This window comes from Mobula birostris, chromosome 12 (genome assembly GCF_030028105.1).
Source record: "Mobula birostris isolate sMobBir1 chromosome 12, sMobBir1.hap1, whole genome shotgun sequence".
Lineage (NCBI taxonomy): Eukaryota > Metazoa > Chordata > Chondrichthyes > Myliobatiformes > Myliobatidae > Mobula > Mobula birostris.
In genome coordinates, this window is record NC_092381.1 from 47,409,883 (window position 1) to 47,425,285 (window position 15,403).

General features: G+C 38.0%; 1 protein-coding gene across 6 annotated transcripts in view; it reads left to right on the plus strand.

The window, feature by feature from the left end:
• ttc39a (tetratricopeptide repeat domain 39A) overlaps positions 1 to 15,403 on the plus strand; it is a 138,099-nt gene that overhangs the window by 76,832 nt on the left and 45,864 nt on the right. For 4 of the 6 annotated variants that reach the window (XR_011887994.1, XR_011887995.1, XM_072273763.1 and 1 more), the window contains exons 13-17: positions 686 to 777; positions 4,312 to 4,432; positions 6,502 to 6,613; positions 9,047 to 9,161; positions 10,428 to 10,544. Coding sequence is in view for 4 of the 6 variants with exons in the window: in XM_072273763.1 (XP_072129864.1) it covers positions 686 to 777; positions 4,312 to 4,432; positions 6,502 to 6,613; positions 9,047 to 9,161; positions 10,428 to 10,544 (557 nt within the window). In the remaining 2 variants the exon portion in view is untranslated. Of the gene's footprint in view, positions 1 to 685; positions 778 to 4,311; positions 4,433 to 6,501; positions 6,614 to 9,046; positions 9,162 to 10,427; positions 10,545 to 12,822; positions 14,895 to 15,403 lie in introns of those variants that run through there. The other 2 variants (XM_072273761.1, XM_072273764.1) reach the window with 1 other exon arrangement.

Consider the following 15,403-nt stretch of genomic DNA (forward strand, 5'->3'; position numbering starts at 1 on the left):
TACCACTTGCAATGAAGAGACCTTCATCAATGATACTCTCTTATTCAACTTCTAATGGTTATAACGTTTAGAACTAGGGAAACCAAGTGCCTCTTTCTGCGGGTTCACCAACAAAAAACCATAGGACCATGGGGAAGATAAAATATCAGCTTGAAGAATCTAGAATGTATCAAAATGAAAAGCACTCTCCACCAAATGAGACTGGGAGGATGGCATCTACCTTGATCTGGTGATAGATGATGTTCATCAGAACAGCCTTGATCACCAATCCTTACAATGTTTAAATTTAGCAGGACGCCTGTGAGATCAATCCATGTCTTCTTCTTTAGGCAACAGTGAAAGTATGTTGTATCCTTGTAGAAGCAGATTTGAATCTAATCCAGATGGCTGTAATGAAATAAACTAACAATGAAAATTCTTTAAATGTGCCACTGTTACAAAGGTAACATGGCAACTCATTCTTATTGTTAAATGATTTTATAAATTAGATGTGTTTATAATACCTGTAATTATAAATTAGAATTGTATTTCAATGGCCTTTCCAAATGCTGGAATAAATATGTTCTGTTATTTCAGTAATGTAAAATAAAATCACCTAGGAGGAAAAAGTTACTAAAGAGGCAGAAATAAACAGTACGTTAAAATATTACTTAATTAAAAGTTTTATTTTTCCATATCAACATAGTCTACATACATGTACATGAAAGCAGCCTATCTCAGCATGTTTGCAGAAGGTGACTACAAGCCATTTGGAGATGATGAAATTGAGCTATTCAGGTAAGTGAGTTAATATGCTTGTCTTTATATGTTTCAGTTATAGCTTTGTTATATTTAGATACAGCACCACAGAAATTTCCCAATATGTGTAAATGTATATGGTGAAAAAAGGTTGATCCTTTAATCCTGTACAATGTTTTTATGACCTGTTGCTGACTTACAATACAAATATATGATCAGTTTTTAAATATATTAATTATTTGTAAAGAATATTAAATACTTTACTGCATTCAGACATACATATGCAGTTCCTGCGTGCTAGAAGAAACTGCTCTTCCTGCTGACTAGTTGATTACCTTAAAAACAACTTTCTGTTAGTTGACTGTTGATCTACTTGGTGAAATAGATACCACATTTTACACATCTATTCCTTCAGGAAACTGCTAAAATATGTTCAAATATTCCCAATTAATAACTTGAGTTTAAATGATTGTTGGAAAAAGATTACCCTTATCCATTCAGTTGTAATTGAGAATCTATGGATAAAAACTTGGAAAGGAAATCACATCCAAATTTGGAGTACATGGGAGCTCTGTTTTGTTGATATTTTCTTTTTCTCCCTAATCTCTACTAACTCTTTCCTTGGCTAGCAATTTTTTTTTGTGATTTGGCCACTCTTTACAGATGAGCAAGGTATTCAACTATATAGGGTCTCTGACAAATCTGAATAAAACAAATGAACAAAACCATCTTTCCAGTAGGGTATATTGCACAATGGTCATGCGTTTCAGAATTGAAATAGTGTCATTTCCCTGCCTCTTTGTATTGTTAGGTGCGATCAGAAATTTTTTTTTGGGAACATCTGTAGCAAGTTATAAGATGAGATGTTTGCAGTAATCTTGGGGATTATCAACTCTAGAAGTGTTTCAGGAAGATTCCTTGATTATTGTGATATTATCACATTTGAAGGGGCATGTGGAGTGAGTTTCAGGTCTTAGGTTAGTTCCTCAATATGTTGTAAATGCCCACGTTTCATTAAGTAAACCTGCCAGATCTTGTAGCACAACATGAAGAATTGAAGCTTTGTAACATTTAAATACTTGCAAATAAACCCTTGAATTATAAAAGACACAGAGCAAAATCATATAAGTAATCATATAGATAGATTGAAGAATTCTATCAGTAAAAATTATGTTAAATTAATTACCTACTCTAAAATGCAGCTGTAGTGGATTGCAAGGGAGTCAGGGGAGCTGATGGACTTGTGGAAGAGGATAGGTGAGACTTGGTGAGAGAATGGGATTGGTGGGGAAAGTACTGAGAGCCAGCACAGACTGTGGCCTGAATGTCAAATGAATGATGAACATCCCCCAGTGATGTGCTCCCCCTGGTGGCACTATTCCTATGGTAACTAAAGGCCACAGCTCAAATATCAATATAACTGGCTTTGCCAGGAAACTGAGCTTTTTCACCTAAAACTTCCAGCACTGTTATATTAAGAAAGTAAAAAGAACAGGCAAAGTACACATTTGGTGACCACTGTACCTCCTGTACCTAATAAAGAGGCTACTGAGTGTATGTTTACGGTCTTTTCCTGCTGTAACCCCTCCATTTCAAGGTTCAACATGTTGTGCACTCAGAGATGCTCTTCTGCATACCACTGTTGTAATGTGATGTTATTTGCGTTAAAGTGACCTTCCTGTCAGCTTTGATCAGTCTGCTTACTCTCCTCTGACGTCTTGTTAGCAAGGGGCTTTATTCCCGCAGAATCACCGCTCTCTAGATGTTTTTTAGTTTTTCACACCATTCTCTGTAAACTCTAGAGACCGTTTTTTCAAAATTTCAAAATATACTTTATTCAAAAATAAAATTATATACAATAAACCATTCAATAACTTTCCATCCTTTACATACGTTTCCATTATGGTCAGTACATATCCGTACTTATGGCCACCCACGTGGCACTCCAGTTGTTCACCTTACCACATCATTGTTGAGGGTTATCCTCCCTGCCACTCGACCCCTCCCACTCCCATGGGTGGAGAAACCTATACTGTGGTCCTTCCCCACCGGGCCCTTGCGGTTGCTGCACCGAGTTTCAGTGCGTCCCTCAGCACATACTCCTGCAGCCGAGAATGTGCCAGTTGGCAGCATTCTCCCACGGACATCTCCATGTGCTGGTAGATCATCAGGTTTCGAGCCGACCAAAGAACGTCCTTCACCGAGTTTTTTTTTATATTTCAAAATATACTTTATTCAAAAATAAATATATACAATAAACCATTCAATAACTTTTCATCCTTTACATAAGTTTCCATTATACTCAGTACATATCCGTATTTATAGCCACCCACGTGGCACTCCAGTAGTTCAGCTTAGCCGAGTTGATGCAAGAAAACCCCAGGAGAAAAGCCCCTTCTGAGATACTCAAACCTCCCCATCCAGCACCAACAATCACTCAACACACATCAAAGTTGCTGGTGAATGCAGTAGGCCAGGTGGCATCTCTAAGAAGAGGTACAGTCGATGTTTCAGGCCATGGTCTCACTTGCATCACATTTCTTCCCCACTCTGATATTTGGTCTGAACAACAACTGAACCACTTGACCATGTCCATGTCATTTTATGTATTGAGTTGCTGCCACATGATTGGCTGATTATATATTTGCATTAATGAGCAGGTGTACAGGTGTGCCCAAAAAAGTGACCACTAGGTGGATACTTTCAGTAGAAGCATTTTGACTTCTGATGTTCACGTGCAAATTTGAACCTGGAAGATCAGAAGCTGTCAGTGATACTCTGCCTCTCCAAAAGGGGCAATCTGTATATATACAATCAACACCCTGACAACTTCATCTATTTACATAGTAATTCTCAACTACATTTTGTAGACAAAAACACAATTTGTTCTTTCTGAAGTAGTTAGTTTTAAGCGGAATCTATATCCAGAGACAGTAACATTTGAATCGCTTGCAGGAGTAGTTGTTGGCATAAAGAGAGATTGAGGCAGAGACCAATTTTAAGAGATAACAAATAAACACTAGCATTGAAGGAAGCTGTAGATGAAGTGCAGTGAACTTGCTGCAGTTGTATATGAAAGATTGCTGCACTCCTCGTGTGCCAGCTCCGTCTCCATTTCAGTAACTGAAGAGCTGCCTCAACAGGGTACTGGTGTACATTATAATGTTTCTGAATAATGAAAATTCCTTATCATCCTTATGTTCAGTTGCACAGGTATCAAATGCTATTACGGAGTCACAAGATACTGCAGTTTCTGGAATCTGGAGCAAACAATCTGCTGGAGAAACTCGAATTTCGGGCAGAATTGTTGGGGAGTGGTGGTGGGGTGAAATGGCAATGCTTCAGGTTGAAGTCCAGCAAAGGCCAAATCCAGAATCTCCTTGACCAAAAATGTTGACATTTCCATCCCTTTCACCCGCCTCCATAGATGCTGATCAGCCTGCCAAGTTCCTCCAGCAGACTGTCAAACACTAATATGTTTTACAAAACTGAATTTGAGCATTTATGTTTGCTCTACGGACACACTATGGTTGAAATGATTGAACATATTAGTCACAACTATTTTGTCTGCAGGAAAGTACCGAACATGAAACAGAAAATTGCTGGAAAGTCTCTGCCGACAGAGAAGTTTGCAATCAGAAAAGCACGACGCTATCTTTCACAGAATCCTGTAAAACTCACAGTACCTGCCTTGGTAAGTAACAGTACAAATTCTATCAGTGTTCTGCTGTTTCACAAAAGTTGCCGGTCTAAATGCTATTTATTCTTTGGCGTTTTGGTGATGAGGATCCAGTAAAATGTAATTTTATGGGTGAAGCTGTCAGTATAAACATACCACAACTAATTTTCTTGCTTTCTGCTTTGCATTATCCAATCACACCAAAAGATAGCAAGTTTGATCATGTGTATGACTTTTGCATGTGAACCATTCATTCCTCTTCAGATTATGGAGTTTAACATAAAACTTGGAACAATACAGGGTAGGAACAGGTCCTTTGGCCCTCCAAGTCCGCACTGAGCATGATGCTAATGTAACTAATTTCATTTTACTTCATGTTAGTCTGTGTCGTCCAGTCCCTTTCTGTTCAGATATGTCTAAATGCCTCTTTGACCACCTCTCCTGACAACGCAGCGGCCAAGAATTGGCATCACTTCTGCTTCTTGGGCACATGGGCATGGTGTATGTAGAACCAGACAATCAAAAGTTCCATCTTGTATAAATGGGCAAAGGGGACATGCTATAATTCAACCCAGTGCTGCTTAAAATACAAGCATCATGTTCTTGAACTTTGAAGCCATGTTCTCTGGAAGCTGCATTATTAGTTCAAACCTATGAACTATGTCAGTAATGCAACTATTGCTCAACAAACCAGGCACCTACCACTGCTTGTGTAAAAATAACTTGCTCCACACATCTATTTTAAAATTTCTCCCTCTAACCTTGAACCTGTGCCCTCTAGTATTTGACTTTCCCACTCTAGGAAAAAGATTACTGAACTTTATCAACACCTCTCATAATCTGAGATACTTTCATCAGGTCACTCCTTAGCTTCTGCTTGTAGATAATATACTCTGGTCCAGGCAACATCCTGGAGAACCTCTTCTGCACGGTCTCCAAAGCCTCCACGTCTTTCCAAGAGTATGGAGACCTTAAGTGCACACAATACTCCAAATGTGGCCTAACTATGCAGCTGCATCTTGATTTGCCAATTCTTGTCTGACCAATGAGACAAGCACATCATACACCTCTTTACTACTGTTCATGGGTGCTGCTGCTTACAAGTAGCTAAGGACTTGTGCCCCAAGATCCCTCTATACATCAAAGTTCCTAGGGCCCTGCCATTTACTCTAAACTTCCCTCTTGAATTTGACTTCTCAAAATGCATAACCTGTTCATACTTGTTCTCATTAAATCCATTTCATTTCTCTCTCCAAATTTTCAATTGATCTGGATCCTTTGACACCATTCCTCACCACTTCTTGTGTCATCTTCAAATTTGCTAATCAGGCTATCTACGTTTTCATCCACATTATTTATATGTAATCACAAACAAGAGGCACTAATCCTTGCTAAACACCACTGGTCACAGACTTCCAGTCAGAGAAATACTGCTATCTCTATCTTCTATGACCAAGGCAATGTTGTATCCAACTTGCCAAGTCACCATGGTTCCCATGCAACCTAGTCTTCTGGACCAGTCCACTAAGATGGAGCTTGTCAAATGCTTTACTAAAGTCTGTATAGTCAACATCCATTTTCCGACTCTCTTCGGTCGCCTTTGTCACTTCCTGAAAAAAATCAGTCATATTTGTGAGACTGGACACCCTTTGCACCAAGCTATGCTGACTTTTCCTAATAAGTCTCTGCTTTTCTGAATCTGCCCTGAAGAATCCTCAGTAATTTACCTACCGCTGATGTAATGCCCAATAGTCTATAATCTCCTGTATTATCCCTGTTGCCCTTCTTAAACAATTGTACAACTATGACTATTCTCCAGTTTTCTGGAACCTGCCTTTGGCTAAGTAGGATATCAAGATCTCTGTAAAGGCCCCACCAATCTCCTCCTTTGACTCCCTCAGTGTCTTGGAATAGATCGTATGAGGTTCTGGGAACATCTACTTAATATTTTTCAAGACACCTAACACCACCACCTTCTTTGGGGAAATGTCACTTAATTTAACTGGAAATAAGATTTCAGATTTGTAACCATAATGGATTGCCACATAACAAAAGAGATACAATTTAACCCATTCCTTTTTCAGGAAATGATGTACATTTGGAATGGCTATACAGTAATCGGTAAACATCAAGATCTGACAGAAGGCATGCTTGAGACACTCAACAATGCTGAGAGGGGACTTGATAGTGCGCCAGGTACGTTCATTCTTGAGAAATTCACGTAAAAAGAAGTATTTGATAACACAGAAAAAGGAAGGGGACCTGTAAGGCAGTGATGTGCCTGCAGGTTTTAAATAGACCATCAGTTTAATAAAATTTTTCTGAATCTTGTGTTTCTCCTATTGATTTTGATAATGTTGAGAATTCTGATCTCTGGGCATTCAGCTTTGTAAAGTGAGCTTAAAATTACCTCAGACTGGCGTGTGATGTTTTTGACTGTCACTGCTCTGTTGTGCTATAGTTATATTATTAATGTAATTCACTGGTTTGGACTAATAATGCAACCTCCAGAGAATATGGTTTTGAAGTTCAAGTGTGCGGTGCTTGTATTTTAAGCAGCATAGGGTTGAATTATATTATGTCCTTAATGCCCTTTTAAATAAAATAGAACTTTGGACTGAAGGAGTAGAGGTGATGCCAATTCTTAGCTAATGCCCGATTGATACTTCCCTAATGAAAGTTATTCATGTGTATGCAGATACCATCCAGTAAACCAAACATAGGAAATCGGGTTTGGTCAGTAGGAGGAAGGTCTACACTTGTGCTGTTTAAAGTAGTCATCAGTTCTTTGAATGTCAGTCAGAGCAGACTTTGTGAACACGGTGCTGCAGTGCTTCTGGACATTCAGAAGTCATTTGAAAGTAAAGCCTTTCTTTTGGCTAAAAGCACAGTGGTCTTTGGCTGTGATCTCCTTGGCCTCAAGCTAGAGAGAGCAGCCACGATCAAGAAATCTCCCACAAAGCAGGCCTAAGGATAAGGGAAAGGCTGCTAGGGTTACCTGTGCCCCAGAGGTTTGAGAGCTACAGTCCTTTCCTCTGATGAGCAATGGTCTTTCCTCAATTAATGATGACTGAGAGCTGTGACCATCTGTTAACAGAGTTCCAACCCTGTACAATTCTTTGGAGCTGAACATAAATCTCACCCTGAACCTGTCACCTCTGGATTCCATGCATTAATGGGTGAAATACATTACATGTTGCCAGCTGTAGCTGGCCATTGTATGTGAAACGTTGTGGATATTTGCTGAACAGAGAGGAGAATACCTCTTCTTCTCTGATAGAGATCTGCAGGTACCATGACTACATGGATTTGCCAAGACTGAAGTTTGCATAAAGTTCAGAGTAGTGGATTGCATTCATGAACATCTGTTTCCATCTTAAGCCAAGCTCTTTATTGATTGTAAAGCTGTTATTCCCTAGAATTACAGATAGTATGTGGCTGTCATCAAAACTTCTTTATGCATTCAAAGGACTCTCGTGACTTGTTCATACTCAAGCTGTCTGCTGAATTCACCATTTTTTTCTGACAAAAGTAGAGTTGGTTTTGAGAGATGAGCTTGGATCCTGACTTTAGGCTCTGGTTACAGTAGAAAGCTATGGGGAGCATTGTATTGACCATCCTTGAGAACCTCAAAATGAGATTTTATTGGGAAGAGGGAGGAGAAGTTGCTTACAGGCAATAACAAAATCAGAGGTTCCATCTTGCAACTTTATGACTATGAAGATATAAAACATTCAGACAATTGCCATGGAATATCATATCCATTTTCTGCCCCCTAAAATGGATATGAGGATTCCATGGCAATTATCTGAATGAATGCAGTAAGGTTGTTCTAGTATTTGTTGGATTAGACTGTGTAATTGATATTTTTCTTGTAGTTTAACTAATGCTTGTTTGTATTTCTGTAGAGTTACCTGTGTACATGTAATTGTTCAGTTTATAGAGGTTGTAGTTTTTTTAAACAATTTATTACAGGTGCACAATCACATTAATTGCATGGGGGCTCTCATAATGGCTGACTCAAACAACACAATTTGAATGAAATTTGTTGCTAATTAGCAAACTGGTATAAGAAGAGCAAAGTATCTTGTCTCTTCCTCTTTTACCTTTGTCTCTTTCCTGCCTTTGCCTTCTCTTGCTTCTAGGCTCTGCTTTTGCTGCTTTCCTTTCCCAATCCCTTTGTTCTCCTTAACACTTAATAAACAATGGTAAGCAACAAGTTTTATGCTTCATTCTTGACTTCTGAAGAACCTCGGATCAAAAACATCAGCATCCAACATATTCCAGCCAGCATTAGTCCCCCAACAAGTGCCAGCAGTAAAGAATATCATATTATCTGGTACTTTATCTCACCAGTATATTTATGAGTCCTTGTGCAAAGATTGGACTCCACACTCTCTGCAGTTCATTTTTGACATTCTGAGAATGTGATGCAACCTAAATAGAATTCTTTAGAATACAGTGGTCTTTAGTGCACTCAGGCAAACTAATATTTTATAGATAACGGCCTATATTCAACCAATCTACCTTGCTTTTGATAATGATTACATTTTTCAGTTTAAAAAAATGTTCAATCAAGATGAAATACATGTGTGTTTTTTTAATCTTCTTCTGGCCTTTTAATTTCAGTAAATGAGTACCTTATGGATGATAAGTGCCTGATGAAGCTGCTTAAAGGTCTTTGTCTGAAACACTTAGACAAACTCTCGGAAGCAGAAGAGTACTTCAGCTGGATTCATACAAAGTAAGTAGAATTAACTGAAAATCTAATATCATTTGAAAACATGTTTCTTCAACCTTTGACAGACTTTGTAAAGGAATTGTTACCCTTAAAAATTCCCTTACCAAGGAAAGGAATTTAGTTTAATTTAGTTATAAATAGGAAGTAGGAGCCAGAACAAATCACTTAGACCCCAAGTTTATTATACTTTTAAACAAAACCCTGGTTTCATATCTCTACACATAACAGTACAATATTATTTGCCAGGTTCCAGAAAATGTTGTGCTAAGAACAATGTGAAAATGCAGTCATGGAAAGCTGATAAGTTACATTACATCATGGTGTATAAGAGTTGCGACATCATGTACAAAATACTGGTTAGTCCACACTTGGCGTATTGTGCATAATTCTAATTAGCACGTTACACAAAGTATGCAGAAGAGATTCACCAGGATGGTGCCTAGATCGAAAGCTTTGGATACGAGGAGTGATTGAACAGGCTGGAATTAATTGCAGTAGAGCACTGGAGGTTCAGCCTCCAATGCTTCACCATTAGATTGAGGGGGATAGAATGCAAGTCTCTTTCCCAAGATAGGGAAATCCAAAACCAGAGGGCCAAGGCTTAAGGTGAGAGTATAGAAATTTCAAGGAGATCTGGATTTCAAGTTTACACAGAGGATGGAACAAGCTGCCAGATGCAGTGGTGGAGGTAGAAACAATTACACGATTTCAGAAGCATATGAACAATTACTTAGATCAGAGAGGAGTGGAGTGCCAGAATGCAGGCAAGTGGGATTAGTGTAGATGGGCATCACAATCAACATGGATCAGTTGGGCGGACATTCCTCTGTGTTGTGCAGTTCTACGACCATCATCTTCTATTGTATATAAAGCCAAGAATCTGTGACACTGCAAGTTCTTTCATCAAAATTTACACTCATTTTGAAAACCTCTGTGTAGTAGAACCTTTTTAGTCAAATCAGAAGATTGTAAATTTCAGTTCCATTATATAAAAACTCTTTGACCTATAAATGGCTGATAAAATTTGAACAGCACTTCCTGGAAAGCAACTGTACAAAGGAAAGAGTTAATTCTTATACTCACTACAAACTGACAGTGGTGACTTGGGGTGACGTCTCTGTCTTGCCTGTTCTGATCAGCCCAAAGAAAAATGGTTGTGAACTTGGAAAAGAATGAATTGTGAGGATTATTGCAGCTTATGTCTTATTTTAATCTCACATTATTTTTTTAAAAACTAATCACTCATTTACCTGCTGTTTACTGTTTCAGCCAGCACATGATCAGGTATGACCATTACCTGATTCCAAATGCCTTACTGGAGCACGGTCTTCTTTGCATGCAAGAAGGCAGGAATGATGAGGCAGTCAAATTTCTGGAAAGTGCAAAGTAAGAATCTAAATATTATTTTATAACATGAAGGTAAAATTCAAGTTATTCTATATCCAGAAAATATAATTGAAATATATGTACATATTTGCATGTGAATCCTTGGGCTAGGTAGCAGAGAAATATCTCAATACTCTAGCACAGCCTATCATACATAGAACACATCAGTATGCTGCCATGAGGTTGTCATAACTTGTTGTGTGATCTCGAGTTCTCATTGTATGAAGACATAGAACCTGTACCATCAGATAAATTAAAATTAAAGACAGCAGAAGCTAGTAAACAAAAGATACTGGAAGCACTCAGTAGGTCAGGCTGCTTCTGGGGTAATAAAAGAACATGCCCAAGACACTTTGGTCACAACTGAGAAAGAGTGAAAACTAAGTTTTCATTCACAGAGAGGAGGAGAACTAAAAGTACATCTCTGATAGGATGAGACCACGTTGCAGTTGGAAGCACTTAAGTGTCTTCCTATGTATTTAGTGTTGCTGATAGCAGGGCTGTGGGACATGCCCAACAAGCCCAGCTATACTAATAGAGAAAGAAAAGCTGAGCGGTAATGGCAGAAAAATGACTGGCAGAAACGGCTGGTTCTGATACCGGAGCTCCAGAGGCTAAAATGCACCAGGACACTTTGCAACCTTCCAGACTCTCTGTTGAATTCTCCAACTCTACATAACTCATTCTTTCAGTCTGTATCAGGACCTTTAAATAAGTTAACAGAATTGAGCATCGGCAAAGAAAAGGCACGGCAGAACTTGTCTTTCGATTTCCGACCTCAATAGCACGTGGCACCAGTCGCAACCTGGAGATCACTGCCCTTGTGGTCACGTTTCTTAACTTCTGATCTAACTCCCTATACTCATTCTATAGGATCTCATCACTTGTCCCACCATGATGTTTGTACCAATGTGTACAACAGCCTCTGGCTGTTTACTCTCCCCTTTGAGATATTTTTCACCCTTCACCCTGGCATCATCTTGGTGTCTCTTCTGTGGATATAGAATCTTCTGTCTGTCCACTCACTATCTCGTCTCCTCTCACTATGGTCTGACTGCCCCCGTCCCCTCTGAGCCTCACAGCTGGTCACAGTATCAGAGACCCAGCTACTGCTACTAGCCCCTGAAAGAACATCCCACTCAACAGTACCCAAAGTGGCATACCCGTTAGGGAGGAGAATAGCAACAGGGGAACTCTACACTGTCCGTTTACTCCACTTACTTCTCCTGGTGGCCACCCATCTATCTGAAGGTATGACCCCCTTCACTGAACTTTCAGCTATGATCCTGAGTGCCTCAAAATCCAGCTCCATTTCCTTGACCTGGTTTGTCAAGAGCTGCAGCTGGGTGCACTTCCCATAGGTGTAGTTATTCAGGGAGACCGTGACTTCCCGCTTTGTGTGGGAGGAGTATTCCACTGCCTTGACTACCTTCCTGCTTACACTGAGTCAAGTGCTAATGATAAACTGGAAACTAAATGCCTGATTTTTATTTGGTTCTCACCTGCGCTTCTTCACTGATCCAAAGCCTCTGCTCCCCACTCTTACTCTGATCCACTGCAACAATAACTGTTTCACTTATCCTTACCTTCCTTTTACTGGTTAAGGTTCCCTCCAATTGGCCAATCAATAAAACCTGCTTTTTCAGAAGCTCCCGCTCTCACTCCTGATATGTTGACCTTTCAATAAAAGCCATTCCAACTAACAACCAGCACTTTGATGCAATGTGAAAAAATAATTTAGAATAAATACAGTATTTCTTATTGTTTGATTGGATGGAGATACCTGAATGTAATTAGCAAATAAATTATATGACTGAGGAAGATGATCATATAATGGTTAGGTACTATATTTTAAGAAACAAAAGGAACGTCATTGAGTCCTGGATACAGGAGAAAGCAAAGGTATTAACTTTGAGTGTAAGGAATTGGTTGTGAATGAAGACTGAGGAGCAGAAACTGTTTTCTTCAGAAGAGACTTTGAGATAATTAGAGGTTTTCATGACTGCCAATGGAATTGTTCACATCTGCAGATCACTTTGTTGTATCATTTGGAGGGGCAGACCTTCACAAAGAAATGATTCTGTATTACTAAAATTATAAGCTATATTACACGCCAAAAGACATTGCTATGACTTGAGCATAGGATGTTATTGGAATATATAGGTCTCTCTTCGTCACAGTATTTGTTCTACCGTGTAATTGTAGTTATTTAGCTAAATGCATTCAGACTATTCAAATAATCTGGAGAATTTACAGCAGATTACTTTTATTTGTTTAGGCAAGATTACAACAATTACTCAATGGAGTCAAGAACACATTTTCGAATCCAAGCTGCTCTTCTCAAATTGAAATCACACACACAAAATGGGAAGAAATCATTACTGCCTTCTTTATAAAAGATGCTTAAATTATCCTGGCAAAACACCTATGAAATCCATATTGATGATTTTTTTCCCCCTTGCTCTGGAGAATGGTACATTTGCATTTACTGGTAATCTTTGTGAACTTCTTTTGTGATTGAGAACAACTTCAACTGGGTTCTCAGGAATTATAAACACAACTGGTTTACTTTGGTTCAGGGAGTAAATTACTGGTTTAGTAATTTACAGTAATGTTATTCCTAAATAAGTGTCTTTGTAAAAATGTAAATACATTATTTCATATGCAAATAGCTTTCAGTTATTAAAATGCATTACCACACAGCACTCATTGACCTCCAAAAAATACCCAAGAATATAAAGATGTAAACTGCTTGCATTTAAATAGAGCAAATAACACATCACTTTTCATTACCTTTTTATTATCAGTTGCAGTGTCCAATGAGCTTATATCCTGTTTCAGCTAGTAAGGTGTCTTCAGTGAGTGGTTTGCATCTTTTAAAATCAATTATCTGAGATGTCAGTTCACGTTGAAGGTGTTTGAAAAATATTGTGAAGAAAGTGATTGACGAATGTGTGAACAGTGGCAACTTTTGATTTTATTGTTAAATTTGTTGCTTATGGAAGGTTTTACATGCGATGATGTCAGATGAAGAATCTATTGCAGTAAGACTAGGCTTGCTATTCCCTTCGCCAGCAGACAAATCACATTAGGAACAACACTCCCATTAAATGATGGGGCCCAAGTTCAAAAAAGCCTTCTACATTCAACAACTTGCCATATGCATTAGGAGGTCAATAGCAATGATGAAAAAACTGAACAGTTTCATCAGGTATTTTATATTCAGACTTACTTTCTTTCAAACTATGGGAGGTTTTAAAAAAACTCAATCTGTGGTTGTTTTGCATCATTCTGGGAATAAAAGTTGGTTATCAGAATGTTACTTTAACCCTCTATTTCCTAGTTTAAAATATTTATATGCAAACTCATTTCCAGTACCATTGTCTGACTTGCTATTGATATAAACATACTGTGTAGTAACTCCCTTCCAGAGAAATATGGAAAAACTTTCATATGTCCATCTTGAAATGCAAACTTTCCAACCTGTAATAATTATTTCTTGAAAGAGGCAAATAATTTATGGATAAACATGGAAAATACTCAAGATTTTTCTCAGAATATCAGTTCACCTCTCCCCCCCCACAAAATACTTAATATCCTTCTATAATTGATTTAGCTGCTAGCTAATGCAAAAGTTTCATTTCCAGGCAGTGGTAGCCAACTCTGATTGAATTTAGTATTAGAGCATTGCATTATAAGACATTCAACCCAATACTCCACTTAAATTACCTTCCTTTAATTTAATTGTTATAACAATATGAAGTATAAAATGCTTGAGGAGAACAAAACTATTTCCAGTAAGATTTTTCACCTGGCTGGAGACTTAGCTTCAAATTCAGGAAACTCTAGGATAAGTGTTACACTATAAAATATAAATTTGAGAATCCCAAGGAGCTTTTGATTTCCGTTTGATTTGGCAGCCATATTGCACATTATTCTCTTCAACACTTAAGGCAAACAAAGCCTTTGTTTGTTTAGAAGTATCTTTATGTAAATGGTTCTTGCATTCAGCATCTTTGAAAGGGCAACAGAAAGACAACAATCCGTTTACTGCTAACTGAAATAATGGAAATTGAAGGATACCAAACACTTTTGCTTTTAAAAGAGGCAGATTTAAAAATTCTGCACTGAACATGTATCTCTTTATTATATTTATTATATTATAATATAATGCATTGATTGCACATAAATATTGGAAAAGTTAATCTACAATCTGAAATGTCAATTCTTAAAGTGCATCATGGGATTGGATCAATAATTGTAGAACTTGTAAATGAAATATTAGTTTTGACAGTTGCTTGTGTTCTGCTGGATTCAGGACAAGAAATACTGTTTCATATTGTTAAACATTAAAAATTTAAATTTACCTTTGTCCTTGTTTATATTTACTAAGTTAACCATAATTACAGTTTACATGTAAATTACTAATACAGTAACCTGGATTTATTTAGCTTCTTTAAAATATTAAATGTTTGGAAATGTTTCCCATGAGCAACATCTTAATATTAACTCAGCAAGGGGATATTATAAGGAGTCACAAAAAAGCAAGATTTGAAACTTTCTGGAGTTTGAATACAGAGAAGTCGGGAAATACAGGGAAAGAATTCAGAGTTACAATCCAGCGCAGATGCCAATGATGGGGCAGAGTGTGAAGGATGCAAAATCACAGAACATAGAAGAGTACAGCACAGGAACAGGCTATTCAGCCCAGTGTATGCTGAAACAGCTAAAAAGCAAATCAAAAACATCCAAACACTAATCCCTTCCACCTACACAATGTCCATATCCCTCCATCTTCCTTACATCCAAGTGCCAATTCAAACATCATATAAAAGCCCTTGCAACACACACGAAATGCT